Below are 18,115 nucleotides of genomic sequence, written 5' to 3' on the forward strand. Positions count from 1 at the left end.
GGAGGGACAAAGAAGCGGTTTTCAACATGCCAACAAAAGTCAATGACACAATCAGTCAAAATTTTACAACAAATAATTTATTTAACTTCATATAAACATATTAAAATTTTGACCACAGTGCCCTTTTATAAAGAAATCAAATTTCAAAAAGTTAATTTTCTGAAAAAAGAAAAAAAAAATTAAGGAAGAAAGTGACATCAAAAGATAAAAAAATGGATATGCTCTACAGAAAGAAGGCACTAGCAGGAATCACCTTTTTTATGTGCTATAATTGTTTGAATTTCCTGCAGAAATATGTACCATGGTAACCAATGTATGAGTCACCAACAGCACAGGTTTATGTTAATGGCAATGAATCTGATACACGGTAGAGTGAAAAGAAAAACACCCACTTGACATGATTGTCTTTCAGCCAGACAGATACACTCTAATCTCTAAGTTCGTACAGGAGGTCTCCAAAAATATAGACAATTTGAAATGAAGCAAACCGATCTTATAGAAGCTCACACTGTAGGGTGAATTGGTCTTTTTCATTTTTTTTTGGTAACCTTAAAACCAGTTTTCACGAGACTTATTTCTCACTTTGTACGTGTGGTTTAGTGAAGAAAAGCGAAAGAAAATCTACTGAAAGAAAATGTTAATCAAAACATTTAAACTGTTATTCAACTTAACTGATGTTTTATATAGACTGAAGAACTATAGATACAGAATGAAATCAAAACTTCACAACTACATTTAGAACTTAAATTCATTATAAATAATATTTTTAGACTACAGAACAAACTGAATCAATGTTAGCAGTGCACTTTGATATCTGTAGAAACACACTGGTATCTCTAGAAACACACCCACTCATAAAAATACAGGTACAGGTATGTATGTATCACAGGACTGAATCATTTAGAAAACTTCATTTTAAAAAAATCAGTGAGAAATCATTTTATTTTTTCAATAACATTTAAAAAAAATTGCAGAAAAAATCAACTTGCCCTACGTTGCCAGGACCCGTTTAGGATGATGTGTTCATACAGGGAACAACAATCCTTCTATTCCCACTTTAATCAACCCCAACCCATTAGAGGAATGGTGGTCATTTCTTTAACCCCTTCCTGTCCTCGTCTCTCTCTAGATTCCCAATTACAACAAAACCAAAAATAAGTGATAAGACCTTATCTTCACGTACCAACCAGACTGATCATTAACCGTATTTATTGATTCATAGCCACAGTTTACTCCACCTCCACCGCTCACTATGGGCTAAATTATCTCTGGCAATTTTCCAGGTGACACGCGAGCCTCACTTTATCGATAAGACACTAATTTCAGAGGATTCAAACATGTCCGTTGCCAAAATTAATGTCACTGCAGCAGTGATTGCGGGACATTTGAGGAACAAAAAGAACTTTTCCTGACTGCTTTGATAGGGCTTAAGATTTACACGGATGAACAATTGCTATACCTTCAACACTTTCTCTGAAAAAAACCTGGACGTGTGATGGATATGTAGAAAACACATGGCATCTATTCAATTTAGATTCTGTCTGTGTTGGGAGGTTTAAATTGAGACTATAGATGTATATAAATGTTCACAGGTGCTCCAAGAAAGGCCAACAATACAGTAAAAATAAGAATTTCTACAAAATATGGTTGCATACTAATGAGGCACTAGAATACCTCAAGGCTTGAAAAACAGTTGCAAAGGGAAGGAGGACACTGAAGGACAGAAGACAAATTTGATGAGGTTATTGTGATTTGTCGTCCAGTCTCTTGTAACTGAAAGGAGGAAACATTCATTGGGATTCGTCAGCAGCTTGGTTTCCTCATTGTGTCACCTAAAACAAGTTGGATAGAGTTACCTACACACTATGGCCATGTGCATGTGAATGTACCTGTGTTTCATTTCTTGTGTTTCATCTTTTGCTTGTGTGTATTCCTGAAATGTGCCCTGTGATCGTAAATGCAGTCTTTTAAAAGAAGGTGTTATATGTACACTGTAAGTAAAACCTCATGATGGCAAGAAATTAAATTAGGTTAAAACAGAACACTTATTATACAAGCAAACAAGCCTATAAAGAATATAGACCTTCACACAGTCCATTGCAGTCCCTTGATGATAATGTCTTTGTCATTTTCCTCTTGTCTTATTAGCCGCCTGCCCCATTTTGGGTGGCAACCAGATAAATTTGTATGGCCCTTGTGGTACTAGTAGTTCTATATCAAGGTTTTTCAGTTCTTTTTCATTGTTAACAGTCCTGTATCCAATCATTTTCATGGCCCCATAACACAAGTCCTGGATTCGTTTGACTTTGGCAAAAGGGAGTGAGTTACGCCAAGCTTCGGAGACATCAGTAGCATCTCGTGAAGTGATTTTGAATGCGTCTGCCTTCGATCCTACACCTTTTCCATGAGTCACTCGGTAGACCCATTCCCCCAACTTTCTGGTTAGCTCCAGGCCTACAAACTGATACAAGTCGTTTATCTCCCCAATTGGATTGCGCACCAAGTCCTCATAGCGTACTAGCTTATAGCGGCCTTTGAGAAACAAAGGGGGTTTCAACATGGCGCGCTCATTGATTAACACGTGGCTGCGGCAGATCTCCTTGATGACTTCATACTGTAAGTCAGCAGGTGGAATATTTCTTTGGTCAACAACGATGGTGCTATCGTACGCTAAGGCATTGACAGCTTGCTCTCTAGATTTCAGCACAGCCCGTGGGTCTCGGACCAGGTGGATGATGCGGAGATCGAGGCTGGGGTCTTTAAAGAGTGGGTACAGGGAGTCTAGTTCAAAAAATCGTACTTCTTTTAACACTATGTGACTATAAGACTCGCAAGAACTCTTCAGCCCTTTAAGGCCAGTAGCATTACATCGTTCGCTACACTTTCGCTCTTCGCTGAGCTCAGTGCGTGGAGTGAGAGGACAAGCTGGAGGTGAGCACAGTGCTCGACTGTGACTCCACATGAACACATTACTGATATTGCTTTTTGGTGGCATGAAGGCCTCTAGTCCAGAGAATTCACATTGAAATAGGTCCCGATATAAGTCCCTCAAAATGTATTGTAGCATGTTCTTGGGTTTTTGTAGTCTTCCCCAGATGTGCCATCCTGGCTCCATGAGGTAGAAAACAGATGGATGCTGACTGAACACCTGACCCAAAAAAGATGAACCTGATCTCCATGAAGACAGCACCAGAATGTGAACTTTGTGGTTTTGAATGGTGTTGTTATTGCAGGAACTGAGTTGGAAGTACCAACCACAGAACAGTACCACTGTGGCCCCCTGGAGAATCACCAGGAAAATCATGGTGCTGACATTCATTCTGCAGCGGAACATGACAGCTGTGGATCACTCTCAGTCTTTGGTGGTTGACGTGGAACTCTATTCTCCTCTGTGGAGCAATGCCTCTCCTGAATAGAAGAGAAGAGAGCTGTGGGTCAGTGATTAGTTGACTGATGGAGTAAAAAAGAGCTAAGCTTCTTATAGAGGTTCTTCGACACAGTGTCATAACCATCAATAAGTTTATCACATTACTTTCAGAGAAGAACCAAAATAGACAAATGAAGATGGAATCTTACTTTCCCAAATGATGCAGAGGAACATGTAAAAGATGCGGCTTGAAGAAACCAATTATATGATGCACACCTTTCAAGTTCCTGACGTGATCCTTTAATTCTGTCCAATGCTTTTTGAGGACTTGTCTATTGGCTACACCTACAACGCATATGCTACAAACAGATGAATGAACAGATGGGCAGAGGGTAAGCCTATATGCCCCTATTGGTGGAAGCATTAAAATCGCTTTTCGAACCGTGTCTCTTGATGGCCTCAGAATCAGATGTGGTATCATTATTTATGCGGCATGTCTACAGCACGTTTTATATAAAAGAATAGAGCATAAGACTATCCAACACTCTACTGAAGCACTCTGTTCAAAAATACAGTCATCCCTTGAGCATTCCTACTTCAAGATGCCCGGCTTCACCTCATTGTGGATTTTTAGTAGGTAGTCACGTGATACCGTACGCGCATTCTATTGGCTGACAGCATCCGGAAGTGCGCTGCGTTCCAAAACTCATGGAACACAACTCTCTTCCGAGTATTAAAGAAACACTTTAAGTAACTTTAAACAGTCTATTAGATTGTGGGAAAAGGTAATACAGATATAAGGTGGTTTAATATCAGTATGGGGAGGGTTCATAAAAGTTTAAATTACTGTAATAATAATATAATAGTTTGTTGCATTATCGAGGAAATTCATTATTTGCCGGTGGCTCTGGAAAGTATTAACTGCGAGTAACGAGGGATCACTGTATATCCTCATCTGGTTCTTAATACCTGGAAGTTTTACTGATATATGACGCATTCAAGAAAGCTGGTTTCAAATTTATCTGACCAACATAGGTCAAATTTTTATGAGGTCGGTCCATTCTCATGCTTACAGTAAAGTAATATCATGCTAGTATATGTCTGGAAAGATCACCAAAGAAATTATTGCTGTAGTTTTACACAGATACATTTTTTTGGATTATAGTGTACAGCATGCCCTCATTCCTTGCGGTTAATGCGTTCCAGGAAACACACGCGATTAACGAATTCCACGATGGAATGATGAACTATTTATCTTATTGTTTACGGTAATATAAACGTTTACTACCATCCCTATACTGATATTAACCCACCTTCTTTCTTGTCTCACGCAAGTCTGAGACTCATGGAACTGTGCACACTTCTGGATGCCGTCTGCCAATAGAATGCGTGTATGGTATCACGTGACTGCCTACCAGAAATCCACGATGAGGTGAAGTTGCACCAGCCACACCCAACCTAGATGTGGTTCACATGCGCCACGTGCACGCACACGCGCTACCTTCCACTCGAGGTCATTACCACACACTGCTACCTTGGCCTGATCACGAACTTCACTTTGGGGATGAAAACACCTTCACCCGGGGAGAGGGGGATGTTCTCGCAGACGGGCTCAGGATATGTCAATCACTCCAGTTGTTATGTCGAGAAGGGAGCTGTGATAAAATCTATCTATTGATACAGAAACCGTGTGTATTCCAAATTCAAGGAGCGACCGGAAAAATGTTTGTTTTTTTTTCATAATAGGACTCCTTTAACATACCATTGTACATCGATAAAATACGTGGGAGGTAGTAGCTTACATAATAAAACATACTGTATATACACATAAATCAAACATGGAAATATATGTTTCCTAATGTACATAGATTCTTAGATTCTAAGGTTTGTGACTCCAACAAGGTGTAGAGAACGTTCAGTGGGAGAGCAAACCAGAATGTGAACACATCAACACACTGCCCAGTTCTTTGGATGTGTTCTGTAGCCAAATCTTGTGGCATCACAACAAGCATGAATTACCAACAACATGTAAACAATAAGAATGTATTTACAATGTTCACTGATAAATATTTTCAATGAAGTAGAACTGATGAACAAATATCCCATCCTGTTTTCCACCAATGTCACAAATGTCAAAACATGGCCTGCTGTGACCGTGAGGTACCCTGGTTGTTTTTCTCTGGGCTGACCATGAGTGTCCATCAGTGTCTCTTGCCAGATGACGCTGTATTTAACTTATCTAAGGCATCCTGGGAAACACGCCTGTCCTCAATTCATTCTCATTCATTCATTTTCCGTACCGCTTCTTCTGCGTTTGTGGGTCACTGGGGTTGCTAGAGCCTATCCCGGCAAGCTTACAGGCGAGAGGCGGGAAGATGCTGCGGACGCATCGCGGAGCCACATGCATGTTTTTGGAGGTGGAAGGAAGCCAGAGAACCCGGAGAGAACAAACACAGACACACCAAAACCTGCTGTTCAAAATATAAACTAAATTCATTTATTCTGACTAGCTACAAGTATGAGACCTTATAATAACAAATTTGTATGTTAAATATGATCAAATATGTAGTTTGCGTGTAAAGGAATATTCTAAAACTTTTATTTCAACAATGCAAAAAATGAAATCAGGTGTTCATATTTTTGTTGAGTGCTTTTAAAATCAAGAGAGTACGAAAAAGGAAAAGTCTCCGTTTGACAGAAAAGAGAGGCTGGAGTCTCTGTGTCAGTGAGAAGTCAGAAAATATGCCTGAAATTGTACAGTGTCTGAATTTAGGTGGATCACTGATGGAGCAACAAGAAAACTTTTCATTTGTGTTACTTTTGGAGGCCTACACCCAGAAAGCACCTGGGAAGGGAAAGCACCTGCAAGTTGAAGCAAACAAACATCAGATCTGTGAAACATACAAATGATATTCTGACCTTGCGTCAGCATCATCCTTCTTCACACTAACAACAATGTGACTCCCTCTTGTCCTGAAATACTGAAGGCACAAGTTTAACACCATCCTTAATAACAACCGAAACACCAAACTGCGGATGAAGAAACTAAAATTCCATTACATCAATCTTTTAGCAGATATGCTTTCCAAACAGACAAGTGAGAAATACGATCAAGTTACGATGTAATTGAGACTTGGGTAAATGCAAGTATTTACCTCACAGTCCTCAATGACTTACACACCTGTACTGGTGCAGGGCTAAACGTACGCAAACACTGCTAAAGCTTTCACAGCTAAAAAATGAAAAGTGTATTTCATTTTAAAATTGCTATAGTGGCCATTGAAATTGATCAGAGCATTCCCAGTTTCCCAGTTATACAACTGACAAAGTCATTAAGTAAAGATGATTTCACTGCATGGAGGCAAACCAGTGGGTTTTATTTCAGGTACTCTTTCACCGCACTCTTAAAGTCGGACCCTTTCATTCCTGATTTGCAGTCTGCCGTTAATCTTTTACTTGTAATAGTATATGATTCACTTAGTTTGTAAAAATTTAGAGAGCAACCCCACGATTGTATTACTGCTATAGTTCAAACTCTGGAGGAATTTATGCTACGTCTCAGATTCTCATCTCACTTTGTGGAATTTTCTTTTGTCAGCAGCTGAGTCACTGTAATTGCGTCATTTAACAAATATCTTGAAGAACAAGATGTTACACGACTGCTTAGAAATAACAGCAGTTATCGTCATCACCTGTTGTATGTTCGATGATGGATGGGTGGGTGGACGGAGCAGCTATTTTACCCAGCCTGTCGTGTTCAACAACAACCTGGAAAAGCTGATGTTAACAACTCTTTTGGTTTAACATTATCTTCAAATATTTATCCTTGAAAATTAAGATAGTAAATGCAAAAGACAAATCAAAACAATATACGGTTTAGCTTCTAACAACAAATTTTTAAAAAAAAACTTACATCACATAAAATAAAAGATTCATCTTCATACTAAAAGTTTTTTGTTGTTAATAAGTGCAAAACTTATTAACATGTGAAACATCAACTGATAATAAATACCATGATACACTCCGTGAATATGCGGTGTCTATTTGTGATCCTGTGGTGAAAGTCTGCACCTGTTTTGTATGAATAAGCACCTTCTGTATTTGCTATAATTACAGTCACAACATATTTCTTGGCTCAGGATGGTTCAGCTTAGCTTATGATAAATATTAGTCCCGCTGGTACGATGGCGTCTCTGCAATCAAGGAGGATACAAACATCTAATTACAGTGCGTCCCTGTTCCTTACGTTTAATGTGTTCCAGGGACCACACGAAGTTAACGAATTCCGCGATGAACTATTTATCTTATTATTTACGGTGATTTAAACGTTTATACCCTCCCTATACTAATATTAAACCACCTTCTATCTGTATTACCTTTTCCCACACTCTTATTGACCGTTTAAAACACTTTTGTGTCTCACGCATTTCAGGATGCCGTCAGCCAATAGAATGCGCGTACGGTATCACGTGACTGCCTACCAAAAATACACGATGAGGTGAAGTCGCGAGCGTTGATGCGCAAATGCACGAGGGTACACAGTATTCTTCTAAGAAACATTCTGGTTCCGATAAATAATTTCGAACTCATTTCTTTCATCATACATACGTATATTTGAATCGCCTTCCCTCCAAAATTTGAAGAAACATTTCCTTAAGTTTCTCCTACCTTTAATTAATTGTGATTAATTCATCTGTTATTGTGATCAATTCAATTTCTCATCAACTGGCACTCCTATATATTATTTAAAAATTTTATTCCATCCATCCATTTTCTAACACTTGGTCCACTGTGGTGGGTCATGGGGATCTGGAGCTTATCCCAGCTGGCGGGGGACACGGAGTCACACAGAAGCAAGTATGCACCTACGGGCAATTTGGGACCGGCCAAGTGACCTGAAGCACATTGATGCTGACTTCAAGGACTTGAAAGAACAATTGTTTTCAACCTGATTGCAGATTTTAAAAAATGGCTCTGACGCTTCCATCTTCTTTTGATTGTAATCATTACTCCCTTGTCCACTCAGACCCAAACCACACAAAAACACATTTGCTGAAAGCAAGTTATTTCCGTTGTGATTCTGTTTCCGTTGCCGTGTTGGAGTGTGGCAGGAGACGATGCCGAGCCTGTGGGCAGGGTCTCCCCACCTGTGTTACATTTTCAACATATGTGCCTCATCAGGCTGATAACCCTGAGGATTTTTAGTCCAGCTTGTCATCACTCTCTGTGCCTGAAGATTTCCTCTTGCTTTCCGGCCCACAGTATTGCGTATCCTCTTGTCTCAAGTCTCTCGCGTTGCATTTATTCATTCATTCATTCATTCATTTTCTAGCCACTTCATCCGCTGTCGAGGGGAGCTGGAGCCTATCCCAGCTGACTTGCTGTGCGGTGACAGTGCTACCCACTGTGTTATATCAGTTAGAATAGAGCTCCTGGTCTTTTCAGTTGGAATTTTTGTGTGTATTCCCACTTTTTTGAGTTATGATTATTTGTTACTTTGCTCCTTGTGGTGGATTCTCAATTGATACTTTCTGAACTTTTTGTTTTTTGAACCTGAACAATGATATTCTGTTGAACTTTGTTGTTAATAAACCTGTTTATTAAGTAGTTATTCATCTCTGCATCTGGGTCCTGGCAATCTGTGAATAGTTTACCCATGACTGAATCTTCAGGCCATAAAATGGACGGAGCATTTAAGACATACTCTCAACGCAAGGGGCTCTGGTTGGCAAGCATGAAACGACACTGCGACAGGTGATGGAGCACCTGCAGCTGCTCTCCACAAACATGACTCAGCTGGGCACCCAGCTAACAGCCCTCACTGACCACCTTTCGCCGTCCAGCTCCTTGGATCACCCCTTAGCTTAGCCAGTTGCGGTGCCTCCCGCCTCCTAAACAGCAATTTATTACAATTCCTGCAAGGTGTTCTGGGGATTTGGGCACCTCTGCGCAGTTTTTGTTACAATGCACGCTAGTTTTTAACCATAACCAAGCACCTACGCTACCAACCAGGACCCATGTAAGCTCAAGGCAGCCACCTGATTGTGATGTCTGAAGAGAGATTCATCACATTCTGACGGGACCCAACGGTTCTCAACAATTGGACTTGACAGGAGCTGGTAAGCCCTGAACAAACATGTGTGATGAAAACCAACACCCAGAGAGGCTACCAGGAACCAGCAGGGCCAGGCTAGCAGAGCAAACCAACCCAGGCAGCCAGGAGCATCCAGAAGCCATCACCTGAAAAACCACGGAGGGCACCGAGAACCACATTGACCCAGAGACCAAGAGGAGGCAATGGCTGCCACCACCAGGGTTCCCAGGACAAGCGCAGGGGGCACAGGGTAAGGAGGCCCACATCCTGTTTTAAAGTTCTGTTATGACAATGATGGATGACAGGATGCAACAACACATCGGTCAAAATATGGGAAAACAGAGACCCACAGAGACCCACTCCTGTCAACAGATCAATGACATGTTGAGTTATTCTGCCTCCACCCAGGTTTTCCTTGTGGTTGTTTGTCTGTTAGCGGGGTTGAGAATACATTTTGATGACATTTTTAGAAGATGCACAGTAAGCCAATAGATTTTGACGGTGATCAGTAATATCATCTGGTTCCAGACTTTTAAAAATTACAGGATTGTTTTCTGGCGTGACTCTATAATGCTTTGACACAACACAACAACCCTCATAAAATCTACTACACATCCAAATACCGGCTTTGGCATATCATCAAAAGTTGCTGAGTTGGTTCACTGCAGTCAGTGAAACATTAGTGACTGACCTCCAGATATCTATGTGAAGGTCCTGAACATTCATTCATCAGCTCATGGCAACCCGTGAAGACTGAATTGAGGGCAAATGGACATAATTTAAGGTCTGAAGACGTCTCAGCTCTCATCTAAGAGGCTTCTTCAGCTCCTAGCGTCTGGTGGGGAGTCTCAGACACTTCCCTCATTAACATACTAAGAGTCATTAAGGTTACACCTTAAGAAACACTATTACTTGAGTTACTTATGTCCTCAAACAGAAGTCAGAGTAGTAAATCTCACTCTATTGTATTCAGAAAACTTCATAATACAACAATCCTCATTCATTGTTAGTTAGATATAGTCATGGTGTCTCGGCCACACACCTCAGCTTTCCCTTTCTTTACTCAGGTTCATCTGTTTTGTTGTCCGCTGCATGACTTTGGACATTTGTTTGTGATGTTGGCAGGTTTGCTAAAACTTTCATCCCATGGCTTTGTTATTTTTCTAAGCACGAGCAGCTTTATCTTCATCAATTCTGACTGTAACAGCAATATTTAAAAATCTTCAATACAGCAAATATCTAAATTGTATTCAAGCACAAGCTTTGCTGTTTGTTGTCTGTTCTTTTTAAGTTAACAAGTAGTTACCAGAGATGGCTCTAAAACACCATGACTTGCTTCCCACAAGGCTTCACCCTGGCAACATGGCAACTGTTAGTGTTGAGCTTTGTCAGAAAATGTGTCCATGTTCCCATTCCTCTGCTCTAATGGCTCATTATATTCATAGAGAGCCCTGTGTGAGAGGTGGAGGAAGATGGAACAAAGAAGAACAAGAGCAGGCAGGAGGAACGGAGGAGTTGTTTATTGGGCTTCGGTGTGTGTTCGTTTTTAACCGGTGTTAGTCTGTGCTGGGTGGTAACTAAGAGATGATTCAGAAGGGACTCCTTTGAATGATTCGAGCTTGAGAATTATTCTTGTCTCGCTTAAATTTCAGTTTGTCCAGTGAGACGGCATTGTGTTAGACTGTTAAACTTTGTTTTTGGTGTCTACAGACCATATTTAAGTCCATTTCTCCCATCATTTCATTTCTGGGAATGGTAATTATGAACGGTGATGCTTGATGTGTTGTCAAAGACTGATTTCAAGCATATTTTTTATATCGACACTGATTTTTTTTTAGATGTTTTCATAGGTTAACCAATATGTTGTGTAACAAATGTTGTGAGTTTTTATGATGACTTCTCCACCAATGTTTTAAATGTAGCACTTCAGCGTTGTACAGTCTGCTTGTGACCACCTCTCCTGCCCTTCACTGCAGAGCCCCTACACCCCATTAATGCATCCCGCTAAATCTTACGTGTTTTGTTTTCATGTCTCGCAGCACAATCAGTGTTTGTCCCTTCAGGGACATGTGAAGTTGAAGTAGAGTTTGTAAATGGTTAATAGTTAATGGATAGGTTTCTCCTGTTTGTTTTAGGTTTAAAATACTTACATACTTGTTCATTTGAAGAGCCCCGTCTTATTTACTATATTTAAAGAATAAACAGTGAATTCCTCTGAAATGATGATGCTTCTTCTGTTTATCCTTCAAACAGTAAATCATCATTCTGATGCTGCTTCAAAATTCCTCAACGGATGTGTGTGCTAATAGGCCTGATGGTGGTGCAACAGATAGCACCCGAATTCCAAATTTATTTATGTAATCAATTTATCACAGAAAATAAATTTGACAACATTTGACTTCTAATTTCATGTTACCTACTGTCCAGATATCTGTAATCATTGAAATTAGCCCATTATTTAACTTGAGCTGTACTGATATGACCCTGACTTATTACTGATGCCATCCCTTATAAGGGAATGGGGTTTTTTTTTAGTTGATAATAGGAATGCATTCTGTGCTAGATTCTGAAATTTTCAAATTGGGATTAAGATTGGGATTAAGTCAACTATTGTCTTGAATGCAACACAAAACAAACCCTTTGCAAAGACATCTGGGAAGACGCTATAAAAATAAGATAAAATTATATGACAGCCTAAACAGAAATGGCAGACACACATCATGATGACTGGAATTGAAAGTACTGAAAAACATAAAACATAAAATCAGCGTGGAGAAGATCAGTGAGGATCATCGAGACACAGACGGGAACAAAAGGTGATTAGTGAATTTATCTGTTTGACAGCAAGAATTTTGTTCGTTTTCATTATTTCAAGATAAATTTGTTGTTTGCGGTGTAACATTGTCAGGATAGAGACACCGTTGCGTTTATTGCCTCGTCCAGATTATAAATGCATTACAGATTAGACATACCAAAAAAAATCTTGTCATCAATTCTATACCAAATTTATGACACAATAATTGTATTCAGTTTTGTAGACAGTTGCGGCACGAATACCAATAACACTATATAAGGAGGCAGCAATCTACCCTGGAGCTCAGAACAAAACACGTCAGCAACCAGTTCAGCTGCTGTGACTGACAGCTCTGCCTTGACTGGTGAAACCACTCTGACAACTGTGTGAAGAGAAATGTGCTTTTTGGCAATCAGGTATTAATATCACATTATAATATCAACATGAGACAATCAAAGCCTTCACTGAGGCTAAAGGGCTTTTGGGGTGGCATCATGCCAACCTGTGTGGTGACACAGACTCTCATGAAACATGCAGCAATGAAAGAACGAGTTGGTCCAGAGGCAGGGTGGATTCAGGATTTTTAGCCACCTTTGTTGAAAGGTGGAAAACTGGATGGATTACCATCAGAGTGTTCAGAGTGGGCATTGTTCTGGACTCTAGAGAAAGGGCCGTTCAATGTTGGGATTAAGGGCTGGATCCTTAATATCTCTTGCTCTTGTCAGTACAGTAAGATCCATGAGAACACACCAGACCTCTGCCTGCTGCTGTTGTGCTCTTGTTGCTGCCAGTCCTATTTCTTCATCCCTGCATGTTTCCATACATGTTTCCATACATAAATAACGGTGTAATCATGATTTTATATCATTAGTTACGCTGTCTTCACATGAATGCCATTGAATGTACATTTGCTTCAACATCTAAGATTCTGATTCATACTTGATTGGACTTGGAGTAAGTGGTCAATGTGATGTGGGAGTCTCTCAACACATCACAGCCGGGACAAACGTGTAGAGCTGGATGTTTGGTGGAATGAACTGGATGTGCAGGTTCACTCTACCAGGAGTGGAAAATGTCAAAATCTTTGACTCAGCCAGCTGAGCTCGTTCAGCAGTAACCTGACCACGTCTGCCAACATTTTAGTCTCAGGAACACCTTCCATCTGATTTTAACAATACTGTACTACAAATATTTCACAGACTTAACTTGGCATTACTGAGAATATTAGCTCTAGTTAGTATTGATATATTTCTGCTTCCACTTATGTGTTAATTATAATTTAATAAAATCGTTGAGTGTTGCTTAAATGAAAAAATATCAACAGAATAAATCAACTCCCATTCACACCTCATACATTTTTTCTTGATGACGTTTTGTTCACTGGTATTAGTACTTCTGGAGGGGCAGCATCACAAATGTTCTCCTGACCGGTGGGACAAACCCCCACCGGTCAGGGGGGGTTTCTGCATGTCCCTGTCCCCTTGTCCCTCCACTAGCAGTCCGGTTACTGCGCCCCAAACCGGGACACCCCCCACCGTCTTCAGGGGGAGTCCCACCCGCTCTGTCTGTCCACCATCTCCAGGACAACGGGCAAACTACCGCCAGTAACGGGGGTGTCGTGGTGCCCCCCAGTCAATGAGGTTTCGCCATGAAAGTGAAATATTGGACCATGTCCGCAATAATTTAAATAAAAATAAGTTGCTGTGTGCGTCTGCTCGTCTCAAGCACCGACTGTTTGTCCGTGTTTCAATTTGGGGGGGCAAAAAGGACAAAATGTTTCACCTCCACAAAAAAGTTCCCGAGCGAGCACCCCACCCCACCCCACCCCACCCCCGGTCCCGAGGAAACTCACACCCGCAGCAGGATGAGCGCAGAAAGCGGTCCGTTCCCGGCGGAGCGGACAGTTATCTGCTGCGTGAAACTCGTCTTACCTTCGGCTGTGGCTTCGGTCGGGGAGCCGGTGGACGGCGCTGTCCTTCCCCACGCGATGCGCTCCTTCCTCCGGGGCTTCCTCGGCCGGCGGCTGCGGGTCTCTACCTCCACGGGCGGCTCGCGGGCTGAGACGTGGCCAGAGCCTCCACGGAGCTGACTGCCAATTGGTCCAACTCTACCTGGTTACGGGCTACACGACGGGGCGGGGTCGGCGTCGAGTCCACCGAGGCTGGCCGGGGGCGGGGCGGGGGCGGGGCAGGGGCGGGTGGTCCCTTCTTGTCGGAGGGCGGCGGCGTCATGGTGGGGCATCGGTCCGGGGATCACCTGATGGAGTCCGCCGGTCAGCTGTCTTCAGGATGGACCTTCGGACATGGTGCATGTGGGGTTTATTTGTAATGTAACAGTAAACTCTTATTGTAGGCATAACTTATACTGCTGCGATAAAATCAACTGTGTTTTAATTTCATTTTATGCACTTAATCCCTTTATTTCATTACATGTCAGAACTGCAAATCATATGATGAGTTCTTTGTCAGGGTAGCAGGTTATCAGAATCCGCCTTTCACTTAAAGTGTATGAGTTTGACACCCGTCAGACCTCAATCAGTCAGCTTTGAAGAGGTCAATCAAGATACCAAGATACCAGGATAACAAGATAGCAGAATACCATGATACCAAGATATCAGGATACCAGAATATCAAGATAACAGGATTCCAAGATATCAAGACGTCAGGATGCAAAGATGCCAGAATACTAAGATACCAGGATACAAAGATACCAACATCCCAAGACATCAGGATACCAGGCTGGACTGCTGTGCGACAGCTGCTTCTGTTGGTGTTGGTGTTGGTGGTGTTGCTGTCAACCCTGAACATAAGGCTGCCATCCCCAAAGTCTTTCATATCAAGGACCACTAAACTAAAATAAAAATAATTCTCAAGAGGATCAACAGGAGCATACTTAATGTCTACCAAATGCTCATTTGGGTCTGTAGCTGAAAATTGATGTTGTCATTATTGTGCTGTTGTGAAAAAAGGACTTTTGTATAACTCTCCAGGGTGAATTTGAAGAGAGGAATTGATCATAAAGGGCATCCAAAGAAGAATGAAACAATGCTAGATGAAAAGGAAGCACCTGGTTCCTGTGTGAGCCAGACTCATATCCTATCCTGCTTTCTGCAACCAAAGCTCTTTGGTCACCAAAAAGCCCACTGCTTGAGGTGAGTGCTGAGCAGTCTTTGCTCTCCTGCACTGATGTAGAAACCGTTTTAGTTAAATAGATCATTATTATCATCACATCACCTAAAATCCCGACAGGTTAATGCAATAATAGTATTTATTCTACATGTCTTTGTCTTAATCAGACAGTAGCTGCAATCTGAGGTTGTGGTTCAATTGAATCAATCCGCATTATCAAACTGGTTTAAAAGTAAACATCAACTTTATAAAAGCAGCTATGAGACTCGCGCTCTGTATTTCAGCAAACAGGGAGTGACTCTCGCACAAAGAGTGGTTTATATGAGCTAACACAGCGGTTCTACCCAAAATTATGTAAATGCACGCAAACTAATCGTCATCTCCTGGGGCAGAAAGGCAGAAGGAACATGAAAACCCGGCCTCTTGTCTGAGATCATTCTTTCACAGGGTGCAGCACAGTTCTTCTCCCATCAGTAAATAAAAGCTTACAAGTAGAAATGGAGAAGAAGCCCATATGTCACCTTTATAACAGATGTGATCTCAAGGAACTGCTTCATAACCCTAATCCTTCACTTCAGGCAATAACTCAGTTTCTCCATGTCTGCGTGCCGGTGTACTCTGTTGATAGGAACCAGGGAAAGTCAAACCAGAGTTCAAAATGACCCACTCTGCCCATCACTGCCATAATAGTTTCATAACTTGATCTGGAAATAATTATGCAACTCAGCAGTTTTGCTTCACAACTAAAATAGGTTCCTTTACAGAGCTAGTCTACTTGTGGAACACATTAGTTGAAATGGATGGTGATGCAATTTGGTCACAAACCTCATTAACATTTTGATTGAGGTCTTCAGAGGTAGTCGTCCTCTATCTGATATTGGATGAAGAGCCACGTCACTTATTTTACATGTTCCTCAGGGCACAAACAGTTGTACCACATTGGCAACTTCTTTATGGGTCATTCTTGACAGTTTTTTTTAATTTACAAAGTTATATAACTATCCAAGGAATATATATTAAGGAGGAGAATTGCATCAAATAAACTTTATATTTTGAATTAAATGATCAAAGGTAAAGGTTGTTCATGTTAACTTGTCCATTCCTGAAAAAAACAAATTCATTTATTTTTTATGTAAATTATGCGGGTCACGCTTGTTGCTGGAGCTTAACCCAGGGGACTTATGGGCGAGAGGCGTGGAGACACTCCAGACATGCTGCCAGTCCATAATTCAAATGTTCAGTTTTCTATTAAAAAATAGATGTGTTGTCTGTTTGAAAATCAGTGGAAGCCACATCCATCAATTTGTATGTTAATCATTCACATTCAAAAGATAAAATAGATAAATAGATAGATAGATAGATAGATAGATAGATAGATAGATAGATAGATAGATAGATAGATAGATAGATAGATAGATAGATAGATAGATAGATAGATAGATAGATAGATAGATAGATAGATAGATAGATAGATAGATAGATAGATACTTTATTAATCCTGGAGGAAATTGTACATATCCACTGCTCAGGCATTACATAAAGAATAAATACTGGACAAACCACCCCGTGCTGACCTCGCCACCCCCCCCCCCCCTCCTGAGAGAGTCATTGTACCCCCTGATGGCACGGGGCATGAAGGAGGACCTCAGCCTCTCTGTGGAGGCGCTGTGTGACAGCAGTCTGCCGCTGAAGGTGCTTCTCTGCTGGGAGAAGGTGGTGTGCAGGGGGTGGCTGGTGTCCATGATGGCCTTAACTTTAGACATGGTCCTGCTCCCCAGAACTGTCTCCACAGAGTCCAGGCTCAGCCCGACCACTGAGCCTGCTCTGCGGATGAGTCTGTTAAGACGGTCCATATCTCTTTTCCTGGCCCCCCCACCCCAACACACAATGGCGTATGACAGCACACTGGAGACTACAGACTGATAGAACATGAGAAGGAGCTTAGGACAGATGTTGAAGGAGGCCAGCCTCCTCAGGAAGTACATCCTGCTCTGCCCCTTCTTGTACACACAGTCCGTGTTGAGTGACCAGTCCAGTCACTCAATGTTATTAAAAAATTAATAACATAATAGTATGCACAAACTCAGCTATATTTGTTGACTCTTATTGTGGTGCCTGGATCAACAGAACAATGTGGCATTAAATAAAGGTGAGACATCACGACTAACAGGCTAATAGAGATAGATACCAAAATATAAACGCAACACTTTTGTTTTTGCTCCCATTTTTCATGAGATGGACTTTAAGATCTATAATTCATTCCAGATACACAATATTACCATTTCTCTCAAACATTGTTCACAAATCTGTCTAAATGTGTGATAGTGAGCACTTCTGCTTTGCTGAGATAATCCATCCCACCTCACAGGTGTGCCACATCAAGATGCTGATCTGACATCATGATTAGTGCATAGGTGTACCTTATACTGCCCACAATAAAAGGCCACTCTGAAATGTGCAGTTTTGTCTCACAACAAAATGACACAAGTATTGAGGGAGCATGAAATTGGCATGCTGACAGCAGGAATGTCAACCAGATCTGTTGCTCGTGCATTGAATGTTCATTTCTCCACCATAAGCTGTCTCGAAAGGCGTTTCAGAGAATATGGCAGTACATCCAACCAGCCTCACAACCGCAGACCACGTGTAACCACACCAGCCCATCACCATCAGCATGTGGCACACCTGTGAGGTGGGATGGATGATCTCAGCAAAGCAGAAGTGCTCACTAT

The 18,115-nt window shown here is 41.3% G+C and overlaps 1 protein-coding gene across 1 annotated transcript; it reads right to left on the bottom strand.

The window, feature by feature from the left end:
- Positions 1-125: 125 nt before the first annotated feature.
- chst6 (carbohydrate sulfotransferase 6) lies at positions 126-14,399 on the bottom strand. Its single transcript, XM_068313176.1, has 2 exons — positions 14,187-14,399; positions 126-3,408 (listed from the first exon to the last, which is right to left on the bottom strand). Exon 2 carries the CDS (start codon positions 3,332-3,334, stop codon positions 2,126-2,128), a length of 1,209 nt encoding a protein of 402 aa, XP_068169277.1. The 5' UTR covers positions 3,335-3,408; positions 14,187-14,399; the 3' UTR covers positions 126-2,125.
- Positions 14,400-18,115: the final 3,716 nt, after the last annotated feature.

The sequence above is a fragment of the Antennarius striatus genome, chromosome 4 (genome assembly GCF_040054535.1).
Source record: "Antennarius striatus isolate MH-2024 chromosome 4, ASM4005453v1, whole genome shotgun sequence".
NCBI classification, from domain to species: domain Eukaryota; kingdom Metazoa; phylum Chordata; class Actinopteri; order Lophiiformes; family Antennariidae; genus Antennarius; species Antennarius striatus.

What these genes read in the sequence shown, in the direction of transcription:
- chst6 (XM_068313176.1), bottom strand. Translation starts at nt 3,334, where the DNA reads ATGTTCCGCTGCAGAATGAATGTCAGCACCATGATTTTCCTGGTGATT.